This window comes from Dromaius novaehollandiae, unplaced genomic scaffold (genome assembly GCF_036370855.1).
Source record: "Dromaius novaehollandiae isolate bDroNov1 unplaced genomic scaffold, bDroNov1.hap1 HAP1_SCAFFOLD_156, whole genome shotgun sequence".
Lineage (NCBI taxonomy): Eukaryota > Metazoa > Chordata > Aves > Casuariiformes > Dromaiidae > Dromaius > Dromaius novaehollandiae.
The window spans coordinates 21,701-48,694 of NW_026991487.1; the positions used below are offsets into that span (position 1 = coordinate 21,701).

At 70.3% G+C, this 26,994-nt stretch overlaps 2 protein-coding genes and 1 non-coding gene across 5 annotated transcripts; 1 reads left to right on the forward strand and 2 right to left on the reverse strand.

Annotated features, from left to right (window-relative positions):
• Positions 1-395: 395 nt before the first annotated feature.
• RPS9 (ribosomal protein S9) lies at positions 396-5,596 on the reverse strand. 3 transcript variants are annotated; one of them, XM_064504541.1, is made up of 6 exons: positions 5,501-5,596; positions 4,356-4,469; positions 4,150-4,272; positions 3,888-4,074; positions 1,666-1,869; positions 396-457 (listed from the first exon to the last, which is right to left on the reverse strand). In XM_064504541.1, exons 2-5 carry the CDS (start codon positions 4,450-4,452, stop codon positions 1,692-1,694), a joined length of 585 nt encoding a protein of 194 aa, XP_064360611.1. In that variant the 5' UTR covers positions 4,453-4,469; positions 5,501-5,596; the 3' UTR covers positions 396-457; positions 1,666-1,691. The 3 variants fall into 3 exon arrangements, with proteins under 3 accessions (XP_064360611.1, XP_064360610.1, XP_064360609.1); XM_064504540.1 differs by lacking the exon at positions 396-457 and having other exon boundaries at positions 1,795-2,105; XM_064504539.1 differs by lacking the exons at positions 396-457; positions 1,666-1,869 and adding an exon at positions 2,031-2,341.
• On the reverse strand, positions 543-637 carry LOC135326779 (small nucleolar RNA SNORD88). The gene has a single exon (XR_010387030.1). It is a non-coding gene; the product is annotated as a small nucleolar RNA SNORD88 (small nucleolar RNA).
• A 1,821-nt stretch (positions 5,597-7,417) lies between the features above and the next one.
• On the forward strand, positions 7,418-26,538 carry LOC135326778 (serine/threonine-protein kinase LMTK3-like). The gene is made up of 17 exons (XM_064504544.1): positions 7,418-7,520; positions 9,270-9,403; positions 10,260-10,410; positions 11,982-12,058; positions 12,142-12,260; positions 12,382-12,469; positions 13,571-13,719; positions 14,431-14,515; positions 15,231-15,352; positions 16,553-16,702; positions 17,478-20,362; positions 20,941-21,950; positions 22,354-22,528; positions 23,562-23,983; positions 24,950-25,037; positions 25,481-25,627; positions 26,177-26,538. Exons 1-17 carry the CDS (start codon positions 7,418-7,420, stop codon positions 26,191-26,193), a joined length of 5,922 nt encoding a protein of 1,973 aa, XP_064360614.1. The 3' UTR covers positions 26,194-26,538.
• Positions 26,539-26,994: the final 456 nt, after the last annotated feature.

The following is a 26,994-nucleotide window of genomic DNA, read 5'->3' on the forward strand; positions in this document are numbered from 1 at the left end:
TGAGTGTGGGCGGAGGGAGGGGCAGGGCCAGACCCGCCCCCTCCCAAGGGCCCGCGTTGGGCGGGGCGGGAGGGGGGAAGTCGGCATCCAGGCCCCCCCCCCGGGGCCCAGGCATCCGGGTTTTCCCCCCCCCCAATTCATTCCCCCCCCCCCCCCCCCCAAAAGGGCTCGGGAATCTTCCCCCCCCCCCCCAGGGGCCCAGGCATCTGCCCCCCCCCCCAAATCATTCCCCCCCCCCCCCCCAAAAAAGGGCCAAGGCATCCGGGTCCCCCCCCCACCCCCAAATTAAGATCCTTGTCCCCAGCAGGACCCAGGTGCCTACAGCCCCCCCCCCCCCCCCGACACCTGGGCCCCACACTGCCCCCCCCCCCCCCCCCCCGACAGAGCACACAAGATTTGAGAGAGAAACACGAGTTTATTGAACCCCCCCGCGGGGGCCCAGGCGTCCGGGAGCCTCCTGCAAGAAACCCCGGGGGGGGGGGGGGGGGGTGAGCGCAGGAAGCCCCCCAGAACCCTCAGACCCCCCCCCCAGACCCCCCCCGGGCCCCCTCAGACCCCCCCGGGGTGTCAAGGCCCCGGGGGGGGCACCAGTGTCGTCAGGGGGGGTCAGCGCCCAGTGCTGCCATCACAGGGGGCCCGGCCCCCCCCTCCAATCCTCCCAGTTCCCTCCAGTGCCTCCCAGTGCCCCCCCTGGCCCTCCCAATGCCCCCCAGTGCACCCCAGGTCCTCCCAGTTCCCCTCAAGTCCTCCCAGTTCCCTCCAGGTCCCCCCAGTGCCTCTCCAGCTCCCCCCAGTTCTTCCCAGTGCCCCCCCCAAGTCCTCCCAGTTCCCTCCAGCTCCTCCCAGTTCCCCCCCCGTCCCTCCAGGTCCTCCCAGTTCCTTCCGGACCCCCCCGGTGCCCCTCCAGGTCCTCCCGGTGCCCCCTCAGGTCCTCCCAGTTCTTCCCAGTGCTCCTCCAGGTCCCTCCCAGTTCCCCCCCAGGTCCTCCTAGTTCTTCTCAGTGCCACTCCAGGTCTTCCCAGTTGTTCCCAATGTCCCCCAGTGTCCCCCAGGCCCTCCTAGCACCCCCCAGGTCCCCCTTGCTCTTCCCAGTGCCTCCCAGTTCCCTCCAGTTCCCCCAGTGCCCCCCCACATCCCTCCAGGTCCTCCTAGTTGTTCCCAGGTCCTCCCAGTTCCCCCCCAGTGCTCCTCCAGCTCCTCCCAGCTGTTCCCAGTGCCCCCCAGTTCCCCCCCAGTGCCCTCCAGGTCCTCCCAGTTTTCCCAGTTCCCCTCCAGGTCCTCCCAGCTGTTCCCAGTGCACCCCCCAGGTCCTCCCAGCTGTTCTCAGTGCACCCCCCAGGTCCTCCCAGGTGCTCCCAGTCCCCCCCCAGGTGCTCCCAGTGCCCCTCCAGGTCCTCCCAGTTCTTCCCAGTGCTCCTCCAGGTCCCCAGTGCACCCCCCAGGCCCCCCCAGTTCCTACCCAGTGCCCCCCCCCAGGCCCTCCTAGCTATTCCCAGTTCCCCCCCAGTGCCCATCCAGGTCCCCCCAGCTGTTCCCAGTGCCCCCCAGTTCCCCCCCAGTGCCCCTCCAGGTCCCCCCAGCTGTTCCCAGTGCCCCCCAGTTCCCCCCCAGTGCCCCTCCAGGTCCCCCCAGCTGTTCCCAGTGCCCCCCAGCGCGGGCCCTCACCGGGGGGGGCGCGGGGGGAGGCAGGCTCAGTCCTCCTCCTCGTCCTCGCCGCCGCCGCCGCCGCCCTGCCCCTTCTTGGCGTTCTTGCGCTTGACGCGGCCGGGGCGGCCGCCGCCGTAGGGCGAGCGCAGCGAGAAGTCGATGTGCTTCTGCGAGTCGAGGCGCACGATGAACGACGGGATGTTCACCACCTGCTTCCGCACCCTGCGGGGCCTCAAAAGTCACCAAAACGGCCAAAAACGCCCCAAAACAGCCTCGAAGCACCCCAAAATGGCCAAAAACGCCCAAAACCGCCCCAAAATGGCCAAAAACGCTCCCAAAACGCCCCAAAATGGCCAAAAACGGCCCCAAAACGGGGCGAGCGCAGCGAGAAGTCGATGTGCTTCTGCGAGTCGAGGCGCACGATGAACGACGGGATGTTCACCACCTGCTTCCGCACCCTGCGGGGCCTCAAAAGTCACCAAAACGGCCAAAAACGCCCCAAAACAGCCTCGAAGCACCCCAAAATGGCCAAAAACGCCCCAAAACCGCCCCAAAATGGCCAAAAACGCTCCCCAAACGCCCCAAAATGGCCAAAACGGCCCCAAAACGGGGCGAGCGCAGCGAGAAGTCGATGTGCTTCTGCGAGTCGAGGCGCACGATGAATGACGGGATGTTCACCACCTGCTTCCGCACCCTGCGGGGCCTCAAAAGTCACCAAAACAGCCAAAAACGCCCCAAACCCACCCCAAAACGGCCTCAAAGAGCCCCAAAATGACCAAAAACGCCCCAAACCCACCCCAAAATGGCCAGAACGGCCCCAAAACCACCCCAAAACGGCCTCGAAGTGCCCTGTAACAGCCCAAAACACCCCAAAATGGCCAAAAACGGCCCCAAAAACACCCCAAACCCACCCTGGGGGGAACAACATCCACCATGGAGACCCCAACAGCCCCAAAACGGGGGGAAACAGCCCCAAAATGGGGGCAAAATGGCTCCTAGGGCCCCAACCGCCCCAGAACAGGGAGAAACGGCCCCAAAATGGCCCCCAGAGGCCCAAGCACCACCATGGAGCCTCCAACAGCCCCCAAAAATGGGGGGAAACCACCCCCAGGGCCCAAACCTCCACCAAAGAACCCAAAACCGCCTCAAAAACATGGTCAAACAGCCCCAGGGCCTGAACTGCCACCAAAGAACCCCAAACTGCCCCAAAAACAGGGGGAAACAGCCCCAAGGAGCCCACGGGGCTCAAACCACCACCAAAGAACCCAAAACAGCCCCAAAAACGGGACAAAGAGGCCTCCAAGGAGGCTGCGAGGAGAAACGACCCCAAGACAGCCCCAAAACGGGACGAAGGAGCCTCTGAAGGACCAAAGAGCCCCAAAACCACCCCAAAAATAGGATGAAATCACCTCTGAGGAACCAACCACTGCAAAACAACCCCCAAAACAGGATGAAGGAACCTGTGAAGGACCAGGAAGCCCCAACCACCCTCAAAAGAGCATGAAACCACTCCTAAGGGACCAACTACCCCAGAACAGCCCCCAAAACAAGATGAAACCACCTCTGAGGCACCAATGAGCCCAAAACAGCCCCAAAAATGCATGAAGGGACCTTTGAAGGACTAAGGAGCCCCAAACCACCCCAAAACGGGATGAGGGAACTTCTGAAGGACCAACAGCCCCAAAACAACCCAAAAAACAGGATGAAGAGACTTTTGAAGGCCCAACCACCCCAAAACCGCCCCTAAACAGGATGAAGGAGCTTCTGAGGCACCAATGAGCCCAAAACAACCCCCAAAACAGGATGAAGGGACCTTTGAAGAACCAACCACCCCAAAACCAGAACGAAGGGACCTTTGAAGGACAAAGGAACCCAAAACAACCCCCAAAATGGGATGAAGCAGCCTGTGAAGGACCAAGGAGCCCAAAACAGCCCCAAAAACGGACAAAGGGACCTTTGAAGGACCAAGAAGACCCAAAACAACCCCCAAAACAGGATAAAGGACCCTTTGAAAGACCAACCACCCCAAAACCACCCCAAAACCGGGTGGAAGAACCCTCCGAAGGACCAAGGAGCCCCCCAAACCCCCCCCGCCCCGCGACCCCGGGCGTTACCTGCGGCCCGGCCCCTTCGCAAGGTGTACGGCACCGCCGCAGTGAGCCTTGCCGAGCGGCCCCCCCCCCTACGCGGGGGCCCGGCGGGAGGAGGAAGAGGAGGAGGAGGAGGAAGGCGGCACCCACCGGATGTGCCGCTGGCGGATGAGCACCCGCGCGTGGTGGATGGACTTGGCCAGGCCCAGCTTGAAGACCTGCGTCTGCAGCCGCCGCTCCAGAAAGTCCTCGATCTTCAGCCCCAGGATGTAGTCGAGCTTCATCTTGCCCTCGTCCAGCACCCCGATGCGCACCAGCCGCCGCAGCAGCGCGTTGCCTGCAACGGGGGGGGTCACGGGGGGGGCCACCCCCCTAAAACCCCCCCCCAGACCCCGGTTGGGGGGTCGCTCACCCTCGAAGAGCCGCCGCGGGTCCTTCTCGTCCAGCGTCAGCAGCTCCCGGGCCGCTTTGCGGATCTTGGCCAGGGTGAACTTCACCCGCCACACCTCCCGCTTGTTCCGCAGCCCGTACTCGCCTGCGGGGCCGGGGGGGGGTCAGCGAGGGCCCCCCCCCCTCCCCTGAGCCGTTTGGGGGGGTTTGGGGGGGTCTCGGACTCACCGATGAGCTTCAGCTCCTGGTCGAGGCGGGACTTCTCGAAGGGGCGCCGGGGGGTGACGTAGGTCTTGCGGCAGACCCAGCTCCGGGCGACCGGCATGGCGGCCGAGGGGGGGGCTGCCGAATTCGGGGGGGGGGGGTCGTGAGGGAGAAACCCCCCCCAAAAAAGGGGGCTGGGACCCCCCCCCAGCCTCAGCGTCTACCCCACGTTTCCCAGATAACCCCCAAATGGGGCCCAAGGGGGCTATGAACCCCCCCCGGGGGGGTCCAGGCACCCCCAAATGGGGCCTAAAGGGGCTATGAACCCCCCCGGGGGGGTCCAGGCACCCCCAAAATGAGCCCCAGGGGTCATGAACCCACGCCGGGGGGGCCGGGCACCCCCCAAATGGGACCTAAGGGGGCTCCTATCCCCCCCGGGGGGGTCCAGGCACCCCCAAAATGAGCCAAAGGGGCTCCGAGCCCCCCCGGGGGGGTCCGGGCACCCCCAAATGGGGCCTAAGGGGGCTATGAACCCCCCTGAGGGGGGTCCAGGCACCCCCAAATTGAGCCACAGGGGCTCCGAGCCCCCCCCGGGGGGGGTCCGGGCACCCCCAAATTGAGCCACAGGGGCTCCGAGCCCCCCCCGGGGGGGTCCGGGCACCCCCAAATTGAGCCCCAGGGGCTCCGAGCCCCCCCCGGGGGGGGTCCGGGCACCCCCAAATTGAGCCACAGGGGCTCCGAGCCCCCCCCGGGGGGGTCCGGGCACCCCCAAATCGAGCCCGAGGGCAACGCCAGGGGCTCAGTCCACCGGGGGGGCCCCCAAAAGCGACCCCAAGTCAACGTTAGGGGCTCTACGCCCCCCCCAACAACGGGGGGGTCCTGGTCGCCCTCAAATCGAGCCCCCCCCAAAAGCAGAGGCACCACATGGCGCCCACCGCCTTCTGCGCAGGCGCGGAGCGCCCCCAGCGGCTCTGCGCATGCCCGGCCGCGCCGCGCCACACAGCAGCGCATGCGCAGAGCGGAGGCGGGACACTATTTCCCCCCCCGCGACCCCCCCCTCCCCTCACGGCCTGGCCCGAGCCGCTGCCTCGGGGCTCCGGGGAGGGGGGAAGCGGGGGGGGGGGGTCTCCGGGCCGCCCCCAGCCCCGCCGCGCCCGGCCGCGCCTCACCTCGCTGCCCCGGCGGCGCCGCGAAAGGAGGAGGGCGGCCGCCAGCGGCGCTTTATATAGGGGCGCCCGGCAGGGCCCCGCCCACCGCGGGCGCAGCCAACGGCGGCGCCGCCCGCCCCGCGCCGCGGCCAATGGGAGCGGGGCGCCCGGGGAGCATCGAGCGGGTAGAGCAGAGCGGCCCCGCGGAGGGCGGCGCCATTGTTCCCGGAGGGAGGGGCGCGGGCGTGGGGGTGCGCGGAGCGGGGAGGCGGGTGCTGGCGTGTCCGCGCATGCGCAGCTGTGCGCGTCCGCCCCACGCGTGTCCCCCGTGTCCGTGTGTCCCCGTGCGCGTGTCCCTGCGTGTCTCCCGCACGCGTGTCCATGTGTGTCCACGCGTGTGCCCCACACGTGTCCCTCCACGCTCGTGTCCCCGTCTGCGTCCCTGCGTGTCCCCCCACGCGTGTCCGTGTCCCGTGTGCGTGTCCCTGCGTGTCACCTGCACGCGTGTCCATCCATGTCCCCACATGTGTGTGTCCCTGTCACCCACACGTGTCCACGTGTCCCCATATGCATGTCCCCCCACGCGTGTCCATCCATGTCCCTGCATGTCACCCCGTGTGTCCATGTGTCCCCCGTGCCCGTGTCCCTGCGTGTCCCCCCCACGCGTGTCCATCCGTGTCCCCCGTGTCAGTGTGTCCCCGTGTCCGTGTCCCCTGCACGTGTGTCCTTCTGTGTCCCTGTCCCTGTGTCCATATGTCCCTGCATGTCCGTGTCCCCGCGTGTCACCCACACACGTGTCCACATGTCCCCGTGTCCGTGTGTCCCCGCATGTGTGTCCATCTGTGTCCCTGTCCCCTGTGTCCGTCTGTCCCCACGTATCCCTGTGTGTCCCCCCACGCGTGTCCCTCTCTGTCCCCCCATGTCCGTGTCCCCTCCGTGTCCATGTGTCCCCCTGTGTTCGTGTCCCCCGTGTCCCCGCGTGTCACCCGCACACGTGTCCGTGTCCCCGTGTCCCTGCGTGCCCCCCTCACGCGTGTCCATCCGTGTCCCCCGTGTCCGTGTGTCCCCCCATGTCCGTGTGTCCTCATGTCCCCTGTGTCCCTGTGTCCTTCTGTGTCCCTGTCCCCCATGTCCCCGTGTCCCCACGTGTCCATGCATCCCCATGCGCGTCCCACGCGTGTCCATCCATGTCCCTGCGTGTCCTTGTGTCCCCGTGTCCCTGCGTGTCCCCGCCACACGTGTCCCTCCATGTCCCCCTGTGTCCGTGTCCCCCCGTGTTCGTGTCCCACGTGTCCCCGCGTGTCCCCCGCACACGTGTCCGTGTGTCCGTGTGTCCCCGTGTCCGTGTCCCCGCGTGTCCCCCCCCACGCGTGTCCCCCCCCCCCCGCGCCTCCCTCCCCGCGGTACCCAGCCCCGTCGCCATGGCGACCCGCATCCCCGCCTCGCCCCGCCCCCGCCCCTGACGGGCAGCCGCGGCGGCCAATGGGAGGCGGCGCCCGGCGAGGGCGGGGCGCGGGGGGGGGCGGCAGCAGCATCCTCCCGCCCGGCCGCGCCGGCGGCTCCTCGGCGCCTCCGCGATTGCCCCCCCCGGCCCCGCCAGCTGCCCCCCCGCCCTGCTATCTGCCCCCCCCGGCTGCTATCTGCCCCCCCAAACCCTCTATTGCCCCCCCCATCCCCTTTATTGCCCCCTTTATCGCCCCCCCGACCCCTTTATCGCCCCCCCGGCCCGTTTATCGCCCCCCCCAGCCCCTTTATCGGCCCGCCCGACCCCTTTATTGCCCCCCCCCGGCCCCCTCGTCGCCCCCCCCGGCCCCCTCGTCGCCGCCGGCCCCCCCCGGCGCGGGATGCGGGCGGCGGCCGCGGCCCCCCCCGGGCCCCCGCCGGCCCCGCCGCGGCCCCCCCTGCGCTAGGGCCGCCGATGCCGAGGGGGGCGCCGGGATGCGCCGCCCGGGCCCCCCCCCGCTGCTGGCCGCCGCCGCCGCTGCCGCCGCCATGGCCTCGCTCGGCCCCCCCGGCGCCCTGGGGGCCCCCGCCCCCCGCGGTGAGTGACCCCCCCCCGCCGCCACCCCTCCATCCATCCCCCCATCCATCCCTCCATCCATCCCCCCATCCCCCCATCCTTCCATCCCCCCCCGGCCCCACACCCCTCCGCCGCGCCAGCTCTGCAGCCCTCCGTCGTCCCCATCCCTCCATCCCTCCGTCGTCCCCATCCCTCCATCCCTCCGTTGTCCCCATCCCTCCATCCCCCAGTCTCTCCATCCCTCTGTTGTCATCGTCCCTCCATCCCCCCGTCCCCGCAGCCCTCCGTTGTCCCCATCCCTCCATCCCTCCGTCGTCCCCATCCCTCCATCCCTCCGTTGTCCACATCCCTCCATCCCTCTGTTGTCCCCATCCCTCCATCCCTCTGCTGGCACCAGCTCTCCGTTGTCACCGTCCCTCCATCCCCCCATCTCTCCATCCCTCCGTTGTCATCGTCCCTCCATCGCCTGCTCCCTGCAGCCCTCCATTGTGCCCATCCCTCCATCCCCCCGTCCCTGCAGCCCTCTGTTGTCACCGTCCCTCCATCCCTCCGGTCCCCACAGCCCTCTGTTGTCACCATCCCTCTGTTGTCACCGTCCCTCCATCCCCCCCATCCCTCCGTTGTCACCATCCCTCCATCCCCTGGTCCCTGCAGCCCTCCGTTGTCACCATCCCTCCGTTGTCACCATCCCTCCGTTGTCACCGTCCCTCCATCCCCACATCCCTCCAGTCTCCCTGTCCCTCCTTCCCTGCATCTCTCTGTTGTTGCCATCCCTCCATTGTGCCCATCCCTCCATCCCCTGGTCCCCCCATCCCCCCCGTCCCTCCATCCCTCTGCTGTCCCCATCCCTCCATCCCCCGGTCCCCCCATCCCCCCCGTCCCTCCATCCCTCTGCTGTCCCCATCCCTCCATCCCCTGGTCCCCACAGCCCTCCGTTGTCACCATCTCTCCATCCCCCCCATCGTTGTCACCGTCCCTCCATCCCCCCATCCCTCCATCCCCCCATCCCTGTTGTCACCATCCCTCCATCCCCCCATCCCTGTTGTCACCATCCCTCCATCCGTCCGTCCCTCCACTGTCACCATCCCTCCATCCCTCTGTTGTCCCCATCCCTCCATCCCCCCGTTCCTCCCTCCCCCCATCCCTCCATCCCTCCGTCCCCCCGCTGTCCCCATCCCTCCATCCCCACGGCCTTGCCGGCGGGGGGGGCAGCTGGGGAAGGACCCAGGCGTCCGGGCCCCCCCCCCGCTGGGGGGGCAGGATGGGCCCTTCGGGGCGCTGGGGGGGGCGATGTGGGGCTGAGCCCCCCACCGAGACCCCCCAGCCATGGACCCCCCCAACCCCCCCATCAGCCCCATGGGACCCCCCCGGCCCCCCCCGATCCGCCCCCCGGGACCCCCCCAGAGCCCCCCCAAATCAGCCCCATGGAGCCCCCCAACCCCCCCGATCCGCCCCATGGGCCCCCCCCAAATCAGCCCCATAGACCCCCCCAGCCCCCCCGTCAGCCCCATGGGACCCCCCCAAAGCCCCCCCCAAATCAGCCCCTCCAGGGCCCCCCCATGAGCCCCACGGAGCCCCCCAACCCCCCCGATCAGCCCCACGGGACCCCCCCAGCCATGGCCCCCCCCACACTCAACCCTATGGGAACCCCAACCCCTCCCCTGCCCAAGCCCCCCCAAACCAGCCCCATAGACCCCCCCAACCCCCCCATTCAACCCCATGGGACCCCCCCGGCGTGTCCCCCCCCCCAACCGGCCCCGGTGCCCGCAGGGAGCCTGCCGCCGGGCCGGGTGCCCCTGGCCCCCCCCTACGCCGTGGTGCTCATCTCCTGCTCCGGCCTCCTGGCCTTCGTCCTCCTCCTCCTCACCTGCCTCTGCTGCAAGCGGGGCGACGTCGGCTTCAAGGTGGGGGGGGCACCCGGCGGGGGCCGGGGGGGGCCCGGGGGCGCTCGAGGTCGCTCGGCGAGGGCCTGGGATGCTTCGAGGGGGGGTTCTAGGTCACCCAAGGGGGCTTGGGATGCTTCAAGGGGGGGTTCTAGGTCACCCAACGGTTTGGGGGGGCCCAATGGGGGCTTCAGGGGGGTCCTACGGGTGCTCTAGGTCCCTCAATGAGGACTTGGGATGGTTCAAGTGGGGGTTCTAGGTCACCCAAGGGGGCCCGGGATGGTTCAAGGGGGGGTTCTACGTCACCCAACAGTTTGGGGGGACCCTATGGGTGCTCAAGGGCACCCAACGGGGGGTCGGGGGAGTCCTATGGGCACTCTAGGTCACTAAACAAGGGCCTGGGATGGTTCAAGCAGGGTTCTAGGTCACCCAACGGTTTGGGGGGACCCTATGGGTGCTCAAGGGCACCCAACAGGGGGTCGAGGGGGTCCTATGGGCGCTCTAGGTCCCTCAATGAGGGGCTGGGAAGGTTCAAGGGGCGGTTCTAGGTCACCCAACAGCTCAGTGGGACCTTGTGGGCCTTCAAGGGCACCCAATAGGGGCTGGGGAGGGGGGCTATGGGCGTTCTCAGTCACTCAATGAGGGCTTGGGACGGTTCAAGCAGGGTTCTAGGTCACCCAACAGTTTTGGGGGACCCTATGGGTGCTTGTGGGCACCCAATGGGCTTGAGGGAGAGTCCTATGGGCATTCCAGGCCACCCAAGGGGAGCTGGGATGGTTCAAGGGCGGGTTCTAGGTCCCCCAACAGCTCAGGGGGATGCTGGGACGGCGGGGGGGGGGGGCGCTCACCGGGTCTCCGGGCCGGGGGGGACACACAGGAGTTCGAGAACCCGGACGGCGAGGAGGACTCGGGCGAGTTCACGCCGCCCGCCGAGGAGACCTCGTCCTCCCAGTCGCTGCCCGAGGTCTACGTCCTGCCCCTGGCCGAGGTGGGGCCCCCGCCCCCCGGCCCGCCACCCCCCCCGGCTGGTAAGGGGCACCCGGTGGGGGGGGCACCCAATCAGGGCCCGGGGGGCGGGCATGAGCACTCTAGATCACCCAATAGGCTCTTGGGGTGGTCCAAGGGGGGGTTCTAGGTCACTCAACAGCTCAAGGGGACCCTATAAGCCCTCTCAGCCAGCCAACGGGTGCTCGGGGTGGGGTTCTAGGTCACCCAATGCTGCTGGGGGATCCTGTAGGAGATCTTTACCACCCATGGGTCCTCCGCACGGCCCACACACCCCACTGGGTGCCTGCACTCACCCCACGGGTCTCCTCGGTGGCCCAACGGTGCTCGCGGGGTCCCATGGGTGCTCTCGGGTGAGGGAGGCGGCCGCGGGCGTGTTCTAGGTGACCCAAGGAGGTTCCAGGTGCCTCAGCGGTGCTCGTGGGTCCCTCGCGTCAGCCGGGATGGAGCATCCGCTGCCCCGGGTCGTTCTCCGGGTGTCAGCGGCGACCGGGGGGGTGCTGGGACCCCCAAGTGGGGCGGGGCTGGGGGGGGCACCCACCGTTCCCCCCCACCTCGGGGCGACGCGAAACTAGGCCGAGGCCGACGCGGCCCAGAAACGTCACAGATCAAAGGGGCGCCGCGACGAGGCGGCGATGCGGGCGGATGACGTGTTGGGGGGGTGGGTGACACGCTGGGGGGGCTCTAGGTCACCCAATGGGCTCGGGTCTGTCACACCGGCGTGGGTGGGGGCTCTAGATCACCCACTGGGCCCGGGTCCGTCACCCTGGGGTGGGTGGGGGGCTCTAGGTCACCCAATGGGGCTGGGTCCATCATCCTGTCATGGGTGGGGGGCTCTAGGTCACCCAACAGGCCCAGCCCCATCACCCCAGCCTGGGGGGGGGTTCTAGGTCATCCATTGAGTCGGGCGCCATCACCCCAGCATGGGGGGGCTCTAGGTCCCCCAATGGGCCCAGCCCCACCACCCCGCAGCAGCAGCAGGTTCTAGGTCCCCCAACAGGCCCCAGCTCCATCACCCCAGCCTGGGTGGGGGGTTCTAGGTCACCCATTGAGTCAGGCACCATCGCTCCAGCACGGGGGGGGGGTTCTAGGTCCCCCAATGGGCCCCGGCTCCATCACCCCACCACAGTCGGTTCTAGGTCCCCCAACGGGCCCCGGCTCCGTCACCCCGGCACAGTCGGTTCTAGGTCCCCCAACAGCCCCGGCTCCGTCACCCCAGCACAGTCGGTTCTAGGTCCCCCAACGGGCCCCGGCTCCATCACTCCGGCACAGTCGGTTCTAGGTCCCCCAACAGCCCCGGCTCCATCACCCCAGCACAGGTGGTTCTAGGTCACCCAACAGCCCCAGCTCCATCACCCCAGCACAGGTGGTTCTAGGTCACCCAACAGCCCCGGCTCCGTCACCCCGGCACAGGCGGTTCTAGGTCACCCAACAGCCCCGGCTCCGTCACCCCGGCACGGGGGCAGTTCTAGGTGCCCCAACGCCGCAGGGGCAGCTCCCCCGGGGCAGGGGACCCAGGGGGGAGGGGGGGCAGAACCGGGGGGGGGGGGCCACGTCGACCCCACCCTTGTCCCCGCCGCCGTCCCGGTTCCAGACCCCGCCGCCCCCCCGGGGCTGAGCCGCCGCCACCTCAGCTACCTGCAGGAGATCGGCAGCGGCTGGTTCGGCAAGGTGAGCGCCGGGGGGGGGGGTCCGACCCCGGGGGGGGGGGTCCGGCCCCCCCCACACCCCCCCATCGTGTCCCCCCCCCCCAGGTGATCCTCGGGGAGCTGCTGGCGGCCGCCAGCCCGGCGCCCGTGGTGGTGAAGGAGCTGCGGGCGGGCGCCGGCCCCCCGGAGCGGAGACGCTTCCTGGCCGAGGCGCAGCCCTACCGGTGAGCGCCCGAGGGGCCCAGGCGGCCCCGGAAGGGCCCAGGCGTCCCCGGGAGGGGCCCAGGCGTCCCCCCGGGAAAAGGGGGGCCCCGGCGTCCGGGGCTGACGGCGGGTCGCTCGCAGGAGCCTGCGGCACCCCAACCTGCTGCAGTGCCTGGGGCTGTGCGGCGACGGGGCCCCGCTGCTGCTCGTCATGGAGTACTGCCAGCTGGTAGGCGCCGCGCGCGGGGGGGGGGCACGGGGGGGTGCACGGGGGGGTGCACGAGGGGTTTGCACGAGGGGGGTCACACGAGGGGGTTTGCACGAGGGGTCACACGAGGGGCTCACACAAGGGGGGGTCACACGAGGGGGTTTGCACGAGGGGTCACACGAGGGGTTTGCACAAGGGGTTTGCATGAGGGGGGGTCACACGAGGGGGGGGTCACACGAGGGGGTCACACGAGGGGTTTGCACGAGGGGTCACACGAGGGGGGGTCACACGAGGGGCTTTGCACGAGGGCTTGCACGAGGGGTTTGCACGAGGGGCTCACACAAGGGGGTCACACGAGGGGGTTTGCACGAGGGTTTGCACGAGGGGTTTGCACGAGGTGTTTGCACGAGGGGGGTCACACGAGGGGGCTCACACGAGAGGGGGTCACACGAGGGGGGGGTCACACGAGGGGGGGTCCGCACGAGGGGTTTGCACGAGGGGGGTTGCACGAGGGGGTCTGCAGGAGGGGTTTGCACGAGGGATTTGCATGGGGGCTCACACGAGGGGTTTGCACGAGGGGGTTTGCACAGGGCTGGCACGAGGGGCTCGCACAAGGGGGGGGTCACACGAGGGGGGTTGCACGAGGTGGTTTGCACGAGGGGTTTGCACGAGGGGTTTGCATGATGGGCTCACTTGGGGGGTCACACGAGGGGATTTGCACAAGGGGGTTTGCACAGGGGCTTGCACAAGTGGTTTGCACGAGGGGTTTGCACGAGGCTCGCACGAGGGGCTCACACGAGGGCTCACACGAGGGCCAGATGGGACGGGTCACACGATGGGACAGGTCACATGACAGGGTGGTCACATGACCGGGGGGGCCTTGCACAAGTGCTCACACGAGGGTTTGCACGAGGGTTTGCACGAGGGGGGGATTCACACGGGGGGGGGTCTCGCACGGGGGGGGGCAGCGATCCCCAGCAGGCAGCTGCCAAGCGGCTCGGGGGGGGGGGTCACACATGGGGGGGGTCGCACACACGTGTGCACGGGGGGTTTTGCACACGCGCGTGCACAGGGCAGGGGGGGGCCGGGCCCGGCGCCGACCGGGGGGGGGGCCTCGCGCAGGGCGACCTGAAGCGGTACCTGCGGGCGCAGCGGGGGGCGGGGGGGCGCCCCCCCGAGCTGCCCCCCCGCGGCCTGGCCACGCTGCAGCGCCTGGCGCTCGAGGTGACGCTGGCCCTGCGCCACCTGCACCGCCACGGCTACGTGCACAGGTGCGCCCGGACGCCGGGGCCCCTCGCCGGGGGGGGCTGGACGCCTGGGCCCATTGCTGGGGGGGCTGGGGGGGGTTAATGGGGGGGTGAAAGGGACCCCGGACGCCTGGGCCCATCATCAGGGGGTGAGAGAGGGGGCTAAGGGGACCCCGGACGCCTGGGCCCATCACCGGGGGGGGCTGGGGGGGTTAATGGGGGGGTGAAAGGGACCCCGGACGCCTGGGCCCATCATCAGGGGGTGAGGGAGGGGGCTAAGGGGACCCCGGACGCCTGGGCCCATCACCGGGGGGGGCTGGGGGGGTTAATGGGGGGGGGTAAAAGGGTCCCCGGACGCCTGGGCCCATCACCTGGAGGGGGCTGGGGGGTTAATGGGGGGGTTAAAGGGTCCCCGGACGCCTGGGCCCATTGTCAGGGGGTGGGAGAGGGGGCTAAGGGGACCCCGGACGCCTGGGCCCCTATTCTGGAGGGGGCTGGGGGGGTTAATGGGGGGGGTTAAAAGGAGCCCGGATGCCTGGGCCCATCACTGGGGGGGGCTGGAGGGGTTAATGGGGGGGTTAAGGGCCCCCGGACGCCTGGGCCCCTCACGGGGGGGTGCCGGGGGGGGGTTAAGGGCCCCCGGACGCCTGGGCCCCTCACGGGGGGGTGCTGGGGGGGGGTTAAGGGCCCCCGGACACCTGGGCCCCTCACGGGGGGGTGGCGGGGTCCCCGCAGCGACCTGGCGCTCCGCAACTGCCTGCTGACGTCGGAGCTGACGGTGCGGGTGGGGGACTACGGGCTGTCGCACAGCCACTACCGGGTGAGGGGGGGACGGGGGGACCGGGGGGACATGGGGACAGGGACAGGGACATGGGGACGGGGGGGACGCGGGGAACGGGGGGACATGGGGACTGGGATGGGGACACAGGGACAGGGGGGACACAGGGACCGGGGGGACATGGGGAGGGGACAGGGGACATGGGGACAGGGATGGGGACACGGGGGACACGGGGGACACGGGGACGGGGCAGGATGGAGGGGACATTGGGACATGGGTGCGATGGAGGGGACACGGGGATGGGGACGGGGACCAGAGGGGTTGGAGGGACACGGGGACATGGGGACAGGATGGAGGGTCACAGGGACACGGACAGGACGTGATGGAGGGACATGGGGACACGGACAGGAGGGGATGGAGGGGACACGGGGATGGGGACAAGGACCAGAAGACATGGAGGGACACGGGGACAAGATGGGATGGAGGGACATGGGGACGGGGACAGGGACCAGAAAAGATGGAGGGACATGGGGATGGGACGGGACGGAGGGACACGGGGACAGGACAGGAGGGAGGGACATGCGGACATGGACAGGACGGAGGGAACAAGGACAGGGACCAGAAGAGATGGCGGGACATGGGGACGGGGACGGGGGACCAGAGGGGATGGAGGGACACGGGGATGGGGACGGGGACCGGAGGGGATGGAGGGGACGCGGACAGGCCGGGGGTTCCCGCGGGGTGACGCCCCCCCCAGGAGGACTACTACGTGACGGCGGAGCGGCTGTGGGTGCCGCTGCGCTGGGTGGCCCCGGAGCTGCTGCGGGAGACGCGCGGGACCCTCTCCGTGGGCGACCAGAGCAGGGAGAGCAACGTCTGGTGAGCCCGGCGCGGGGACCGCACCGCCCTGTCGCGGTGTAGCCGTGTCGCGGTGTCGCGGTGTCCTGGTGTCACGGTGCCCTGGTCCCGTGGTGTCACAGTGTGATGGTGTCACGGTGTAACCATGCCCTGGTGTCACGGTGTCATGGTGCGATGGTGTCACGGTGTAGCCATGCCCTGGTGTCATGGTGTCCTGTTGTCACGGTGCCCTGGTCCCGTGGTGTCACAGTGTGATGGTGTCACGGTGTAACCATGCCCTGGTGTCACGGTGTCATGGTGCGATGGTGTCACGGTGTAGCCATGCCCTGGTGTCATGGTGTCCTGTTGTCACGGTGCCCTGGTCCCGTGGTGTCACAGTGTGATGGTGTCACGGTGTAACCACGCCCTGGTGTCACGGTGTCATGGTGCGATGGTGTCACGGTGTAGCCATGCCCTGGTGTCATGGTGTCCTGTTGTCACGGTGCCCTGGTCCCGTGGTGTCACAGTGTGATGGTGTCACGGTGTAACCATGCCCTGGTGTCACGGTGTCATGGTGCGATGGTGTCACGGTGTAGCCATGCCCTGGTGTCATGGTGTCCTGTTGTCACGGTGCCCTGGTCCCGTGGTGTCACAGTGTGATGGTGTCACGGTGTAACCATGCCCTGGTGTCACGGTGTCCTGGTGCCATGGTGCCCTGGTCCCATGGTGTCCCAGCGTCACGGTGTTTGTCATGCCCTGGTGCCATGGTGTCCTGGTGTGACGGTGTCCCAGCGTCACGGTGTTGCCATGCCGCAGTGTCCCGGTGTCATGGTGTCCCGGTGTCCTGGTGTGATGGTGTCCCAAAGTGGCGGTGCCCCGGCGTCACGGTGTTGCCATGCCCTGATCCCATGGTGTCCCAGTGCAATGGTGTCCCGGTGTTGCCATGCCCTGGTCCCACGGTGTCCCAATGCGACAGTGCCCCAGCGTCACGGTGTTGCCATGCCCCGGTCCCACGGTGTCCCGGTGTGATGGTGTCCCAGTGCGATGGTGCCCCAGTGTCACGGTGTTGCCATGCCCTGGTCCCACGGTGTCCCGGTGTGACGGTGTCCCAGTGCAATGGTGCCCCAGCGTCACGGTGTTGCCACGCCCCGGTGCCGCGGTGTCCCGGTGCTGGGGGTGTCCGGGCGCGCCGGCGCGGTGACGCCCGGGGACGCGGTGCGAGGGGGGTGCGGCGCCCGGCAGGTCGCTGGGGGTGACGCTGTGGGAGCTGTTCGAGTTCGGCAGCCAGCCCTACCGGCACCTCTCCGACGACGAGGTCCTGGCCTTCGTCCTGCGCGAGCAGCAGATGACGCTGGCCAAGCCCCGCCTCAAGCTGCCCCACTCCGACTGCTGGTGAGACCCCGCCGCCTGTACCCCGCCGCCTGTACCCCTGCCGGCTGTCCCCGCGACGGCCGTCGGCTCCCGGGCGGCCTCGGCCCGGCCCTCCGGCTGTAGGCTCCCGAGCGAGCTTTCGCCATCTCCCCCTCCGGCTGTAGCCTCCCAGCCGTCCTGGTCCCATCCCTCCGGCTGTAGTCTCCCGGGTGTCCCTCCCTGTGTCCAGCTGTAGTCTCCCGGCCATCCTCACCCTGTCTCGCTGGCTGTAGTCCCCTGGTTGCAGTCTCCTGGCCATCCTCACCCCTTTCCTGTGGCTGGAGTCTCCCACGGCTGTAGTCTCCCAGCCGTCCTCACCCTGTTGCCGTGGCTGTAGCCCCCCGGCTGTAGCCCCCCAGCCGCCACCTCCTGGCCATCCTAACCCCATCACCACGGCTGTAGTCTCCCGACTGTAGCCCCCTGGCTGTAGTCTCCCGGCCATCCTCACCCCATCGCCATGGCTGTAGCCCCGCCGGCTGTAGTCTCCCAGCTGTCCTCACCCCATCGCCGCAGCTGTAGCCCCCCGGCTGTAGCCCCGCTGGCTGTAGTCTTCTGGCTGTCCTCACCCCGTTGCTGCAGCTGTAGCCCCTCCGGCTGTAGCCCCCCAGCCGCAGCCTCCCAGCCGTCCTCACCCTGTCACCGCGGCTGTAGCTCCCCGGCTGTAGTCCCCTGGCTGTCCTCACCCCGTCGCCGCGGCTGTAGCCCCCCAGCTGTAGCCCCGCCGGCTGTAGCCCCCCCGGCCGTCCTCCGCCGGCAGGTTCGAGGTGCTACAGTCGTGCTGGCGCCCGGCGCCGCAGCGACCGTCGCTGGAGGAGCTGCACCGGCGGCTGAGCCGACTGTCGCGGCAGCGTCCGCCGCCCCGGCCGGGCCCCCGGCGCCCGGGCTCGACCCACCGCTCCCCCCCGCCGCCGCCGCCGCCGCCGCCCCCCCCGCCGCCCCCCCCCTCCGCCTTCCCGCTGCTCGACGGCGTCGCCGGCCCCCGCCCGGGCCCCCAGCGGGACCCCGACCCCGACGACGTGCTGACCGTCACCGCCAGCAGCCGCGGCCTGGGCTTCGAGTGCCTCTGGGAACGCGGCGGCGGCGGCGGGGGGGGACACGGCAAGGCCCCCCCCGTTCCCCCCCCGCCGGGGACGCCCGGGCTGCTGCCCGTCCTCGGGGCCCGCAGCCCCTCGGGGGGGAGCGAGTACTACATCCGCCTGGAGCAGCACGGGGCGCCGACGGTGACGGTGACGACGACGACGACGACGGAGCCGCGGGGACGATGGGGACAGCGGGGACGCGGGCGGCCGGGCTCGCTGGCCGACGGAGCCGACGGGCCACCCGCGTCCCCCTGGGAGAGCCACGCGGCGCTGGAGATGTCCCCTCTGGCACCGGACGCGTCCCCGTGGGAGGACACGTCGCCTTCGGCACCGGTGACAGCCCCTTTGGCACGAGAGACGTCTTCATGGGCGCAGGTGTCACCTTCGGCGCTGGAGATGTCCCCTCTGGCGCCTGAGATGGCCCCATGGGAGCAGGTGTCACCTTCGGCGCTGGAGATGTCCCCGTTGGCACCAGAGACGTCCCCATGGGAGGACACATCGCCTTCGGCACCCAAGATGGCCCCTTCCGCACGAGAGACGTCCTCATGGGCGCACGTGTCACCTTCGGCGCTGGAGATGTCCCCTCTGGCACCAGACACGTCCTCATGGACACAGATGTCACCTTCGGCACCCAAGATGTCCCCGTTGGCACCAGACACGTCCCCATGGGAGGACACGTCGCCTTCGGCACCCAAGATGGCCCCTTCGGCGCAAGAGACGTCTTCATGGGCGCAAGTGTCACCTTCGGCGCTGGAGATGTCCCCTCTGGCACCAGAGACGTCCCCATGGGCAGAGATGTCACCTTCGGCACCCAAGATGTCCCCTCTGGCACCAGACACGTCCCCATGGGAGGACACATTGCCTTCGGCACCCAAGATGGCCCCTTTGGCGCAAGAGACGTCTTCATGGGCGCACGTGTCATCCTCAGCGCTGGAGATGTCCCCTCTGGCCCCAGACACGTCCTCATGGGCAGAGATGTCACCTTCGGCCCCCAAGATGGCCCCTTTGGCACGAGAGACGGCCCCATGGGTGCAGGTGTCACCTGCGGCGCTGGAGATGGCCCCGTTGGCACCAAACGCGTCCCCATGGGAGGACATGTCACCTTCAGCACCCAAGACGGCCCCTTTGGCACGAGAGACGTCCCCATGGGCGCAAGTGTCATCTTCAACGCCGGAGATGGTCCCTTCAGCACGAGAGGCGTCCTCATGGGCGCAGGTGTCACCTTCGGCACCCAAGATGGCCGCTTTGTCGCCAGACACGTCCCCATGGGAGAAGAACACATCGCCTTCGGCACCCAAGATGGCCCCTTCCGCACGAGAAACAGCCCCATGGGCGCAGGTGTCATCTTCAACGCCGGAGATGTCCCCTTTGGCACCAGACACGTCCTCATGGGCAGAGATGTCACCTTCGGCACCCAAGATGTCCCCTTTGGCACCAGAGACGGCCCCATGGGCAGAGATGTCACCTTCAGCACCAGAGACGTCCCTTTCGGCACGAGAGACGACCTCATGGGCAGAGATGTCACCTTCGGCACCCAAGATGGCCCCTTTGGCACCAGACACGTCCCCGTGGGAGAAGAACACGTCACCTTCAGCACCCAAGATGGCCCCTTTGGCACCAGAGACGTCCCCACGGGCTCAGGTGACGTCCCCTTCCGCACCGGAGACGTCCCCTCCGGCACCAGAGACGTCCCCGTGGGCACGGATGTCCTCTTTGGCACCGGCGACGTCCCCGTGGGCGCAGACGTCACCTTCAGCACCGGAGACGTCCCCTCCGGCACCAGAGACGTCCCCGTGGGCACGGATGTCCTCTTTGGCACCGGCGACGTCCCCGTGGGCGCAGACGTCACCTTCAGCACCGGAGACGTCCCCTCCGGCACCAGAGACGTCCCCGTGGGCACGGATGTCCTCTTTGGCACCGGCGACATCCCCGTGGGCGCAGACGTCACCTTCAGCACCGGAGACGTCCCCTCCGGCACCAGAGACGTCCCCGTGGGCGCGGACGTCACCGTCGGCAGCAGGGACGTCCCCTTGGACGGACACGGCGGCGCCCAGGACACAAGGGACGTCCCCGTGGGCGCCGATGTCACCGTCGGCACCGCAGACGTCCCCTTTGGCACCGGAGACGTCATCTTGGACGGCCGGGACGTCCCCGCGGGCGCCGATGTCACCGACGGCACGTGGGACGTCCCCTTTGGCAGCGGGGACGTCCCCTTGGACGGAAGGGACAGGGCCCGGGGCGCGCCAGGTGCCACCCCCGCCGCAAGGGACGTCCCCTCGGACACGAGTGACAGCGCCGGGGCCACCGCGGGAGGGTTTTCCCGGGGCGGGCGGGGCCGGAGGGGGCGGGGCCTCCCCCCTGGCTCCGCCCGCCCCCGTCCCGCCCCCAGGGACCGCGGCGGGGACCGGGGACCGGCGGGGACCCCCCCGGGGCGGGGGGCACCCGCCGGGGTCCCCCTCGGTGGTGGGCGCCGGCGTCCCCGCGGCCGTGGCCGTGCCACCGCCGGCCGAGGGCCCCGAGGAGGGGCAGAGGGTGGCCCTGGTGGCCGGGGACCTCGGGGACAGTGCCGAGGCCACCGGGGGCTGCTCGCCGGGGGGGGGCCCGGAGAGGTGCCAAGGGACGTCCCCAAAGGGGCCCCGGGAAAGGTCCCCAAAGGGGTCGCGGGAAAGGTCCCCAAAGGGGACCCAGGAGAGATGCCAAGTGTCCCCGAGGGGCTCCCCGGAGATGTCCCCAGAGAGGTGGCACCAGAGATGCCATGGGATGTCCCCAAAGAAGTGCCAAGTGATGTCCCCAACGGGGTCCCCGGGGAGGTCCCCAGAGATGTCCCCAAAGGGGTCCCCAGGGAGGTGCCAAGGGACGTCCCCAAAGGGGACCCGAGAGAGATGCCAAGTGTCCCCAAAGGGCTCCCCAGAGATGTCCCCAGAGAGGTGCCAAGTGATGTCCCCGAAGGGGTCCCCAAAGAGGTGCCAACAGACGTCCCCAAAGGGGTCCCCGGGGGCGTCCCCAGAGATGTCCCCAAAGGGGCTCTTACCCATGTCCCCCAAGGGGTCCCAGGAGAGGTGCCAAGAGGTGTCCCCGGAGGTGTCCCCAGAGGTGTCCCCGCACGTGTCCCCGAAGACGTGTCCGCAGGGGTCCCCGCAGAGCTGCCAAGAGACGTCCCCAGAGGGGACACCAGCGAGGTGCCAAGAGACGTCCCCAGAGGGGACACCGGCGAGGTGCCCAGGAGGGGACCCCGAAAGGTGTCCCCAGAGGTCCCCAGAGAGGTCACCCAAGGGGACCCCGAAAGGGGCTCCGAGGAGGTGCCAACAGATGTCCCCAAAGGGGTCCCCGGCCAGGTCCCCAAAGGGGTCACCAAGGAAACGCCTGGAGATGTCCCCCAAGGGGTCCCCAAGGAGATGGTCGGAGATGTCCCCAAAGGGGTCCCCAAGGAGGTGCCAACAGATGTCCCCAAAGGGGTCACCAAGGAAATGTCACCAGATGTCCCCAAAAGGGTCCCCGGCCAAGTCCCCGAAGGGGTCACCAAGGAGATGGTCGGAGATGTCCCCAAAGGGGTCCCCAAGGAGGTGCCAACAGATGTCCCCAAAGGGGTCACCAAGGAAATGTCACCAGATGTCCCCAAAGGGGTCCCCGGCCAAGTCCCCGAAGGGGTCACCAAGGAGATGCTCGGAGATGTCCCCAAAGGGGTCCCCAAGGAGGTGCCCAGAGATGTCCCCGAAGGGATCCCCGGCCAAGTCCCCGAAGGGGTCACCAAGGAGGTGCCAACAGATGTCCCCAAAAGGGTCCCCAAGGAAACACCTGGAGATGTCCCCAAAAAGTTCCCCGGAGATGTCCCCAAGGAGGTGCCACCAGATGTCCCCAAAGGGGTCTCCAAGGAGATGCTCAGAGATGTCCCCAAAGGGGTCCCCAAAGAAACACCTGGAGATGTCCCCAAAGGGGTCCCCAAGGAGGTGCCCGGAGATGTCCCCAAAAGGGTCCCCAAGGAAATGCCACCAGATGTCCCCCAAGGGGTCCCCAAGGAGGTGCCCGGAGATGTCCCCAAAAGGGTCCCCAAGGAAATGCCACCAGATGTCCCCGAAAGGGTCCCCAAGGAGATGTCTGGAGATGTCCCCAAGGAGATGCTCAGAAACGTCCCCCAAGGGGTCCCCAGGGAGGTGCCACCAGACGTCCCCAGGGAGGTGCCACCAGACGTCCCCCAAGGGGTCCCCAGGGAGGGGCCCGGCGGTGCCCCCCCCGCCGAGGTCCCCGGCCAGGTTCCTGGGCGGTTCCCTGGCGCCGTCCCCAAAAGGGTCCCCCGAGAGGTCCCCAAAGAGGGGCCCCCCGGCCCCCCCCGCCGCCGCCGCCTGCCCCCCCGGGGGGGCCCCGGCCGCCGCCCCCCCCCGGCCCGGCGGCGGCAGCGGCAGCGGTGGGGGGGGGGGGCCGGAGGCGTCCCTGCGGCGGGGGGGGGGGGCCGCCGCCACCGCCGCCGTCACCGTCACCGGCGGGGGGGGGGCGGCCCCCCCGGGGCCCCGGCGCGGGGCCGGGGGGGCCGCCGGCGAGGGGGGGTTCGTGGTGCAGGTGTGCCAGGAGCGGCTGCAGGTGACGCTGCGGGAGGACGTCACCCGCAAGCTGCTGGCCCCCCGCCAGCGGCCCGGGGACGGGGGGGCCGCCGAGGCGGGGGGGGGCGGCGGCGAGGGCCCCCCCCCGGCCCCCGGGGCCCCCCCGGCCCCCCCCAGCAGCGCCGACATCCGAGGTGGGTGAGGGACGGGGGGACGTGGCGGGGGGGGACACGGGGGGGGCGGGGGGGGGCACTCGGCCTCCCCCCCCCACCCCCGGGTGCCACATTTTGACCCTTTCTGCGCCTTTTCTCTCTGCCCCCCCCACCCCTGTGTGTCACCCTGACCTGCCCCATTGCCCCTCTCTGACCCCCAACCTGCCCCTATTGCCCCCACCTGCCCCATTGCCCCTCTCTGACCCCCAACCTGCCCCACTGACCCCCCCAACTGGCCCCTATTGCCCCCTCTGACCCCCCAAACTGCCCCATTGCCCTTCTCTGACCCCCAACCTGCCCCACTGACCCCCCCCAACTGGCCCCTATCGCCCCCTCTGACCCCCAAACTGCCCCATTGCCCTTCTCTGACCCACAACCTGCCCCTATTGCCCCTCTCTGGCCCCCAAATTGCCCCATTGCCCCTCTCTGACCCCCAAACTGCCCCTATTGCCCCTCTCTGGCCCCCAAATTGCCCCATTGCCCCTCTCTGACCCCCAAACTGCCCCTATTGCCCCTCTCCAACCCCCATCTGGCCCCTATTGCTGCTCTCTGGCCCCCCTCCTGCCCCATTGCCCCTCTCTGACCCCTAAACTGCCCCTATTGCCCCCCAACCGGCCCCTATTGCCCCTCTCTGACCCCTAAACTGCCCCTATTGCCCCTCTCTGGCCCCCAAATTGCCCCTCTCTGACCCACAACCTGCCCCATTGCCCCCCAACCGGCCCCTATTGCCCCTCTCTGACCCCTAACTGGCCCCATTGCCCCTCTCTGACCCCCAATTGGCTCCTATTGCCCCTCTCTGGCCCCCAAACTGCCCCATTGCCCCTCTCTGACCCCAACCTGCCCCTATTGCCCCTCCCTGGCCCCTGTTGCCGCCCCCCCCCGCCCCATTGCCCCTCTCTGACCCCCCCCCGCCCCACTGCCCCTCTCTGCCCCCCCCCCGCCCCACTGCCCCTCTCTGCCCCCCCCCCCCGCCCCACTGCCCCTCCCTGGCCCCCGCCGCCCCCTGCGCCCGCAGCCAAGGCGTCGCGGCTGTCGCTGGCGCTGCCCCCGCTGGCGCTGCGGCCCTTCCCCAGCCGGGGCCCGCGGAAGGCGCGGTGGGAGGCGGCGGAGGCGCCGGCGGCCCCGGAGCAGCAGCAGCAGCAGCAGGAGGAGGAGGAGGAGGAGGAGGAGGAAGAGGAGGCGGAGGAGGAGGCGGCGGAGGCGGCGGCGCGCTGGGGCCGCCCGGGCGGGGCGGGGGCGGGGGCGGGGGCCGGGGCCGGGGCCGGGGCCGGGGCCGGGGCCGCGGCGGTGCCCGTCGTCGTGAGCCGCTGGGACGGGCGCGGCCTGCGGGGGCTCCTCAAGTCGCCGCGCGCCGCGGCCGAGGCGGCGGCGGAGCTGGCGCGCAAGCGCAAGATGGTCTCCTTCTTCGATGACGTCACCGTCTACCTCTTCGACCAGGTGCGGGGGGGGCGGGCGCGGGGGAGGGGGCGGCGCGCCCATTGGCGGAGCCGCCGCGCGGGGGCGGGGCCGGCGCGCAAGGGCGGGAAGGCGGCGCCGCGGGGGCGGGGCTGGAGCGCGGGGGTGGAGGCTTCGCGGCGGGGGCGTGGCCAACGGGAGGGGGCGGGGTTCGCGGCAGGGGGCGTGGCCAAGCGGAGGGGGGCGGGGATTCGCGGCTCGGGGGCGGGGCCGGCGCGCAAGGGCGGGAAGGCGGTGCCGCGGGGGCGGGGGCTGGAGCGCGGGGGTGGGGGCTTCGCCGCGGGGGGCGTGGCCAAGGGGAAGTGGGCGGGGTTCGCGGCTCGGGGGCGGGGCCGGGGAGTGGAAGCTTCGCGGCAGGGGGCGTGGCCAAGCGGAGGGGGCGGGGATTCGCGGCTGGGGGGCGGGGCCGGCGCGCAAGGGCGGGAAGGCGGTGCCGCGGGGGCGGGGCTGGAGCACGGGGGTGGAGGCTTCGCGGCGGGGGGCGGGGCCAAGGGGAAGTGGGCGGGGTTCGCGGCTCGGGGGCGGGGCCGGGGAGTGGAAGCTTCGCGGCAGGGGGCGTGGCCAAGGGGAGGGGGCGGGCATTCGAGGCTGGGGGGCGGGGCCGGAGCACAAGGGCGGGAAGGCGGTGCCGCGGGGGCGGGGCTGGAGAGCAGGGGTGGAGGCTTTGTGGCGGGGGGGCGTGGCCAAGCAGAGGGGGCGGGGTTCGCGGCAGGGGGCGTGGCTAAGGGGAGGTGGGCGGGGATTCGCGCCTCAGGGGCGGGGCCGGGGCGTGGGGGTGGAAGCTTTGCAGTGGGGGGCGAGGCCAAGGGAAAGTGGGCGGGGATTGGAGGCTGGGGGGCTGGGCCGGCGCGCGGGTGGGAGCTTCGCGGGGGGCGTGGCCAAGGGGAGGTGGGCGGGGTTTGGCGGCTCGGGGGGCGGGGCCGGCGCTGACGGCCCCGCCCCCGCCAGGAGACGCCCACCAACGAGCTGAGCTGCCAGAGCGGCGCCGAGGGCGAGGGCGCCGCCCCCGATGGCCTCCCGCCCGCCGACGGCCCCGGTGGGTGCGGGCGCCCCCTGGCGGCGGGGAGGTCCCAGCCTGGGGGGGGGGCTGCCCCATAGCGGGGGTCCTGGGCTCATTGGGGGGTCTCTGCCCCATAGCAGGGGGTCCAGGGTCCATAGGGGTGTCCCTGCCCCATTGCTGGGGGTCTCTGCCCCATAGCAGAGGGTCCTGGGCACATTGGAGGGGGCCCCTGCCCCATAGTGGGGGGCTCTGGGCCCATTGGGGAGGTCTCTGCCCCATAGCAGGGGGTCCTGGGTCCATTGGGGTGTCCCTGCCCCATTGCTGGGGGTCCCTGCCCCATAGCGGGAGGACTCTGGGCCCATGGGGGGGCTCCCTGCCCCACAGCAGGGCCCCTGCCCCATTGCAGGGGGGTCCCTGCCCCACGGCGGGGGGGTCCCAGCCCCACAGCGGGCCCCCACTGATGCCGGCACGGCCCGCAGGCGGGGGGGAGGCCGAGCTGGGCCCCCCCGGCACCCAGCCCCACGGCGCCCTGCCCCACGGCGAGCCCCGGCGCGGCACCCGCTTCACCGTGTCGCCCGCCCTCGAGCCCCCCCGGGGCCCCCCCGAGCCCGAGCGCCCCACGGCCCGTGAGTGGGGCTGGGGGGGGCCATGGGGGGGCTATGGGGCTGTGAGGGCTCCATGGGGGGAATCTATGGGGCTGGGGTGGCCATGAGGAGACCATGGGAGGGGATCTATGGGGCTGGGCGGGGCACTAGGGCTCCATGGGGGGAATCTATGGGGCTGGGGGGGGCCATGGGGGGACCATGGGGGGGATCTATGGGGCTGGGGGGGCCATGGGGGGATCTATAGGGCTGTGAGGGCTCCATGGGGGGGATCTATGGGGCTGGGGGGGCCATGGAGGGGGGCTATGGGGCTGGGGGGGTCCATGGGGGGATCTATGGGGCTGGGGGGGGCCATGAGGGGACCATGGGGGGGTCCATGGGTCTGGGGGGCATCTATGGGGCTGGGGGGGCCATGGGGGGGAGTCTATGGGTCTGGGGGGGATCTGTGGGGCTGGGGGGGCCATGGAGGGGATCTATGGGGCGGGGGGGATCTGTAGGGCTGGGGGGGCCCATGGGGGGGATCTATGGGGCGGGGGGGCTCCGTGGGGCGCTGACCCCCCCCTTCCCTTGCAGCCCCCATCGAGAACTGAGACGGGGGCCGGACCCCCCCCCCGGGACCCCACTTGGGGGGCAGCGACCCCCCCCCGAGGGGGGGGCAGGACCGGACCGGGGGGGCCCCGCGCCCCCCCCAGCACCTTTTCTACACTGACTTTGGGGGGAGCCCCAAAACCGGGGGGTTTCACCCCAAAAGGGGGGGGGGACCTGCCCCCCCCGACCCCGACCCAGCGAGGGGGGGCCCGGCCCCCCATGTAGCCCCCCCAGTGCCCCACTGGGGGGTCCCGGGGGCGACCCCAGCCCCCCCCCGGCGATGGGGGGGGCCCAAATTTGGGGGGGGGAGGGGGTGGTTGGGGGGGGTCGCATTAAAAGAAACTGGAGACCTGGCTTTTACTGGGAGCAGCTGGAGAGCACTGGTTTGTACTGGGGGGGCTGGGGGGGCACTGGTGCAGACTGGGGGGGGGGCACTGGTGTAGACTGGGGCACACCGGTTTGTACTGGGGGGCACTGGTGCGGACTGGGGGGCACTGGTGTGGACTGGGGGGGCACTGGTGCAGACTGGGGGACACTGGTTTGTACTGGGGGGCACTGGTGTGGAGTGGGGGGGCACTGGTTTGTACTGGGGGGCACTGATATGGACTGCGGGGGCACTGGTTTGTACTGGAGAGCACTGGTGCAGACTGGGGGGGGCACTGGTGTAGACTGGGGCACACCGGTTTGTACTGGGGGGCACTGGTGCAGACTGGGGGGGCACTGGTGCGGACTAGGGGGGCACTGGTGCAGACTGGGGGACACTGGTTTGTACTGGGGGGCACTGGTATGGACTGGGGGGGCTC

What these genes read in the sequence shown, in the direction of transcription:
- RPS9 (XM_064504540.1), bottom strand. Translation starts at nt 4,452, where the DNA reads ATGCCGGTCGCCCGGAGCTGGGTCTGCCGCAAGACCTACGTCACCCCC. An exon ending in CCCGCGGCGGCTCTTCGAGG is followed by an intron (nt 4,075 to 4,149) that starts GTGAGCGACCCC and finishes CCCCCGTTGCAG; the next exon opens with GCAACGCGCTGCTGCGGCGG. An exon ending in ATCCGCCAGCGGCACATCCG is followed by an intron (nt 2,106 to 3,887) that starts GTGGGTGCCGCC and finishes GAGGCCCCGCAG; the next exon opens with GGTGCGGAAGCAGGTGGTGA.
- LOC135326778 (XM_064504544.1), top strand. Translation starts at nt 7,418, where the DNA reads ATGCGCCGCCCGGGCCCCCCCCCGCTGCTGGCCGCCGCCGCCGCTGCC. An exon ending in GGGGCGACGTCGGCTTCAAG is followed by an intron (nt 9,404 to 10,259) that starts GTGGGGGGGGCA and finishes GGGGACACACAG; the next exon opens with GAGTTCGAGAACCCGGACGG. An exon ending in CCCAAGGGGTCCCCAGGGAG is followed by an intron (nt 21,951 to 22,353) that starts GTGCCACCAGAC and finishes TTCGTGGTGCAG; the next exon opens with GTGTGCCAGGAGCGGCTGCA.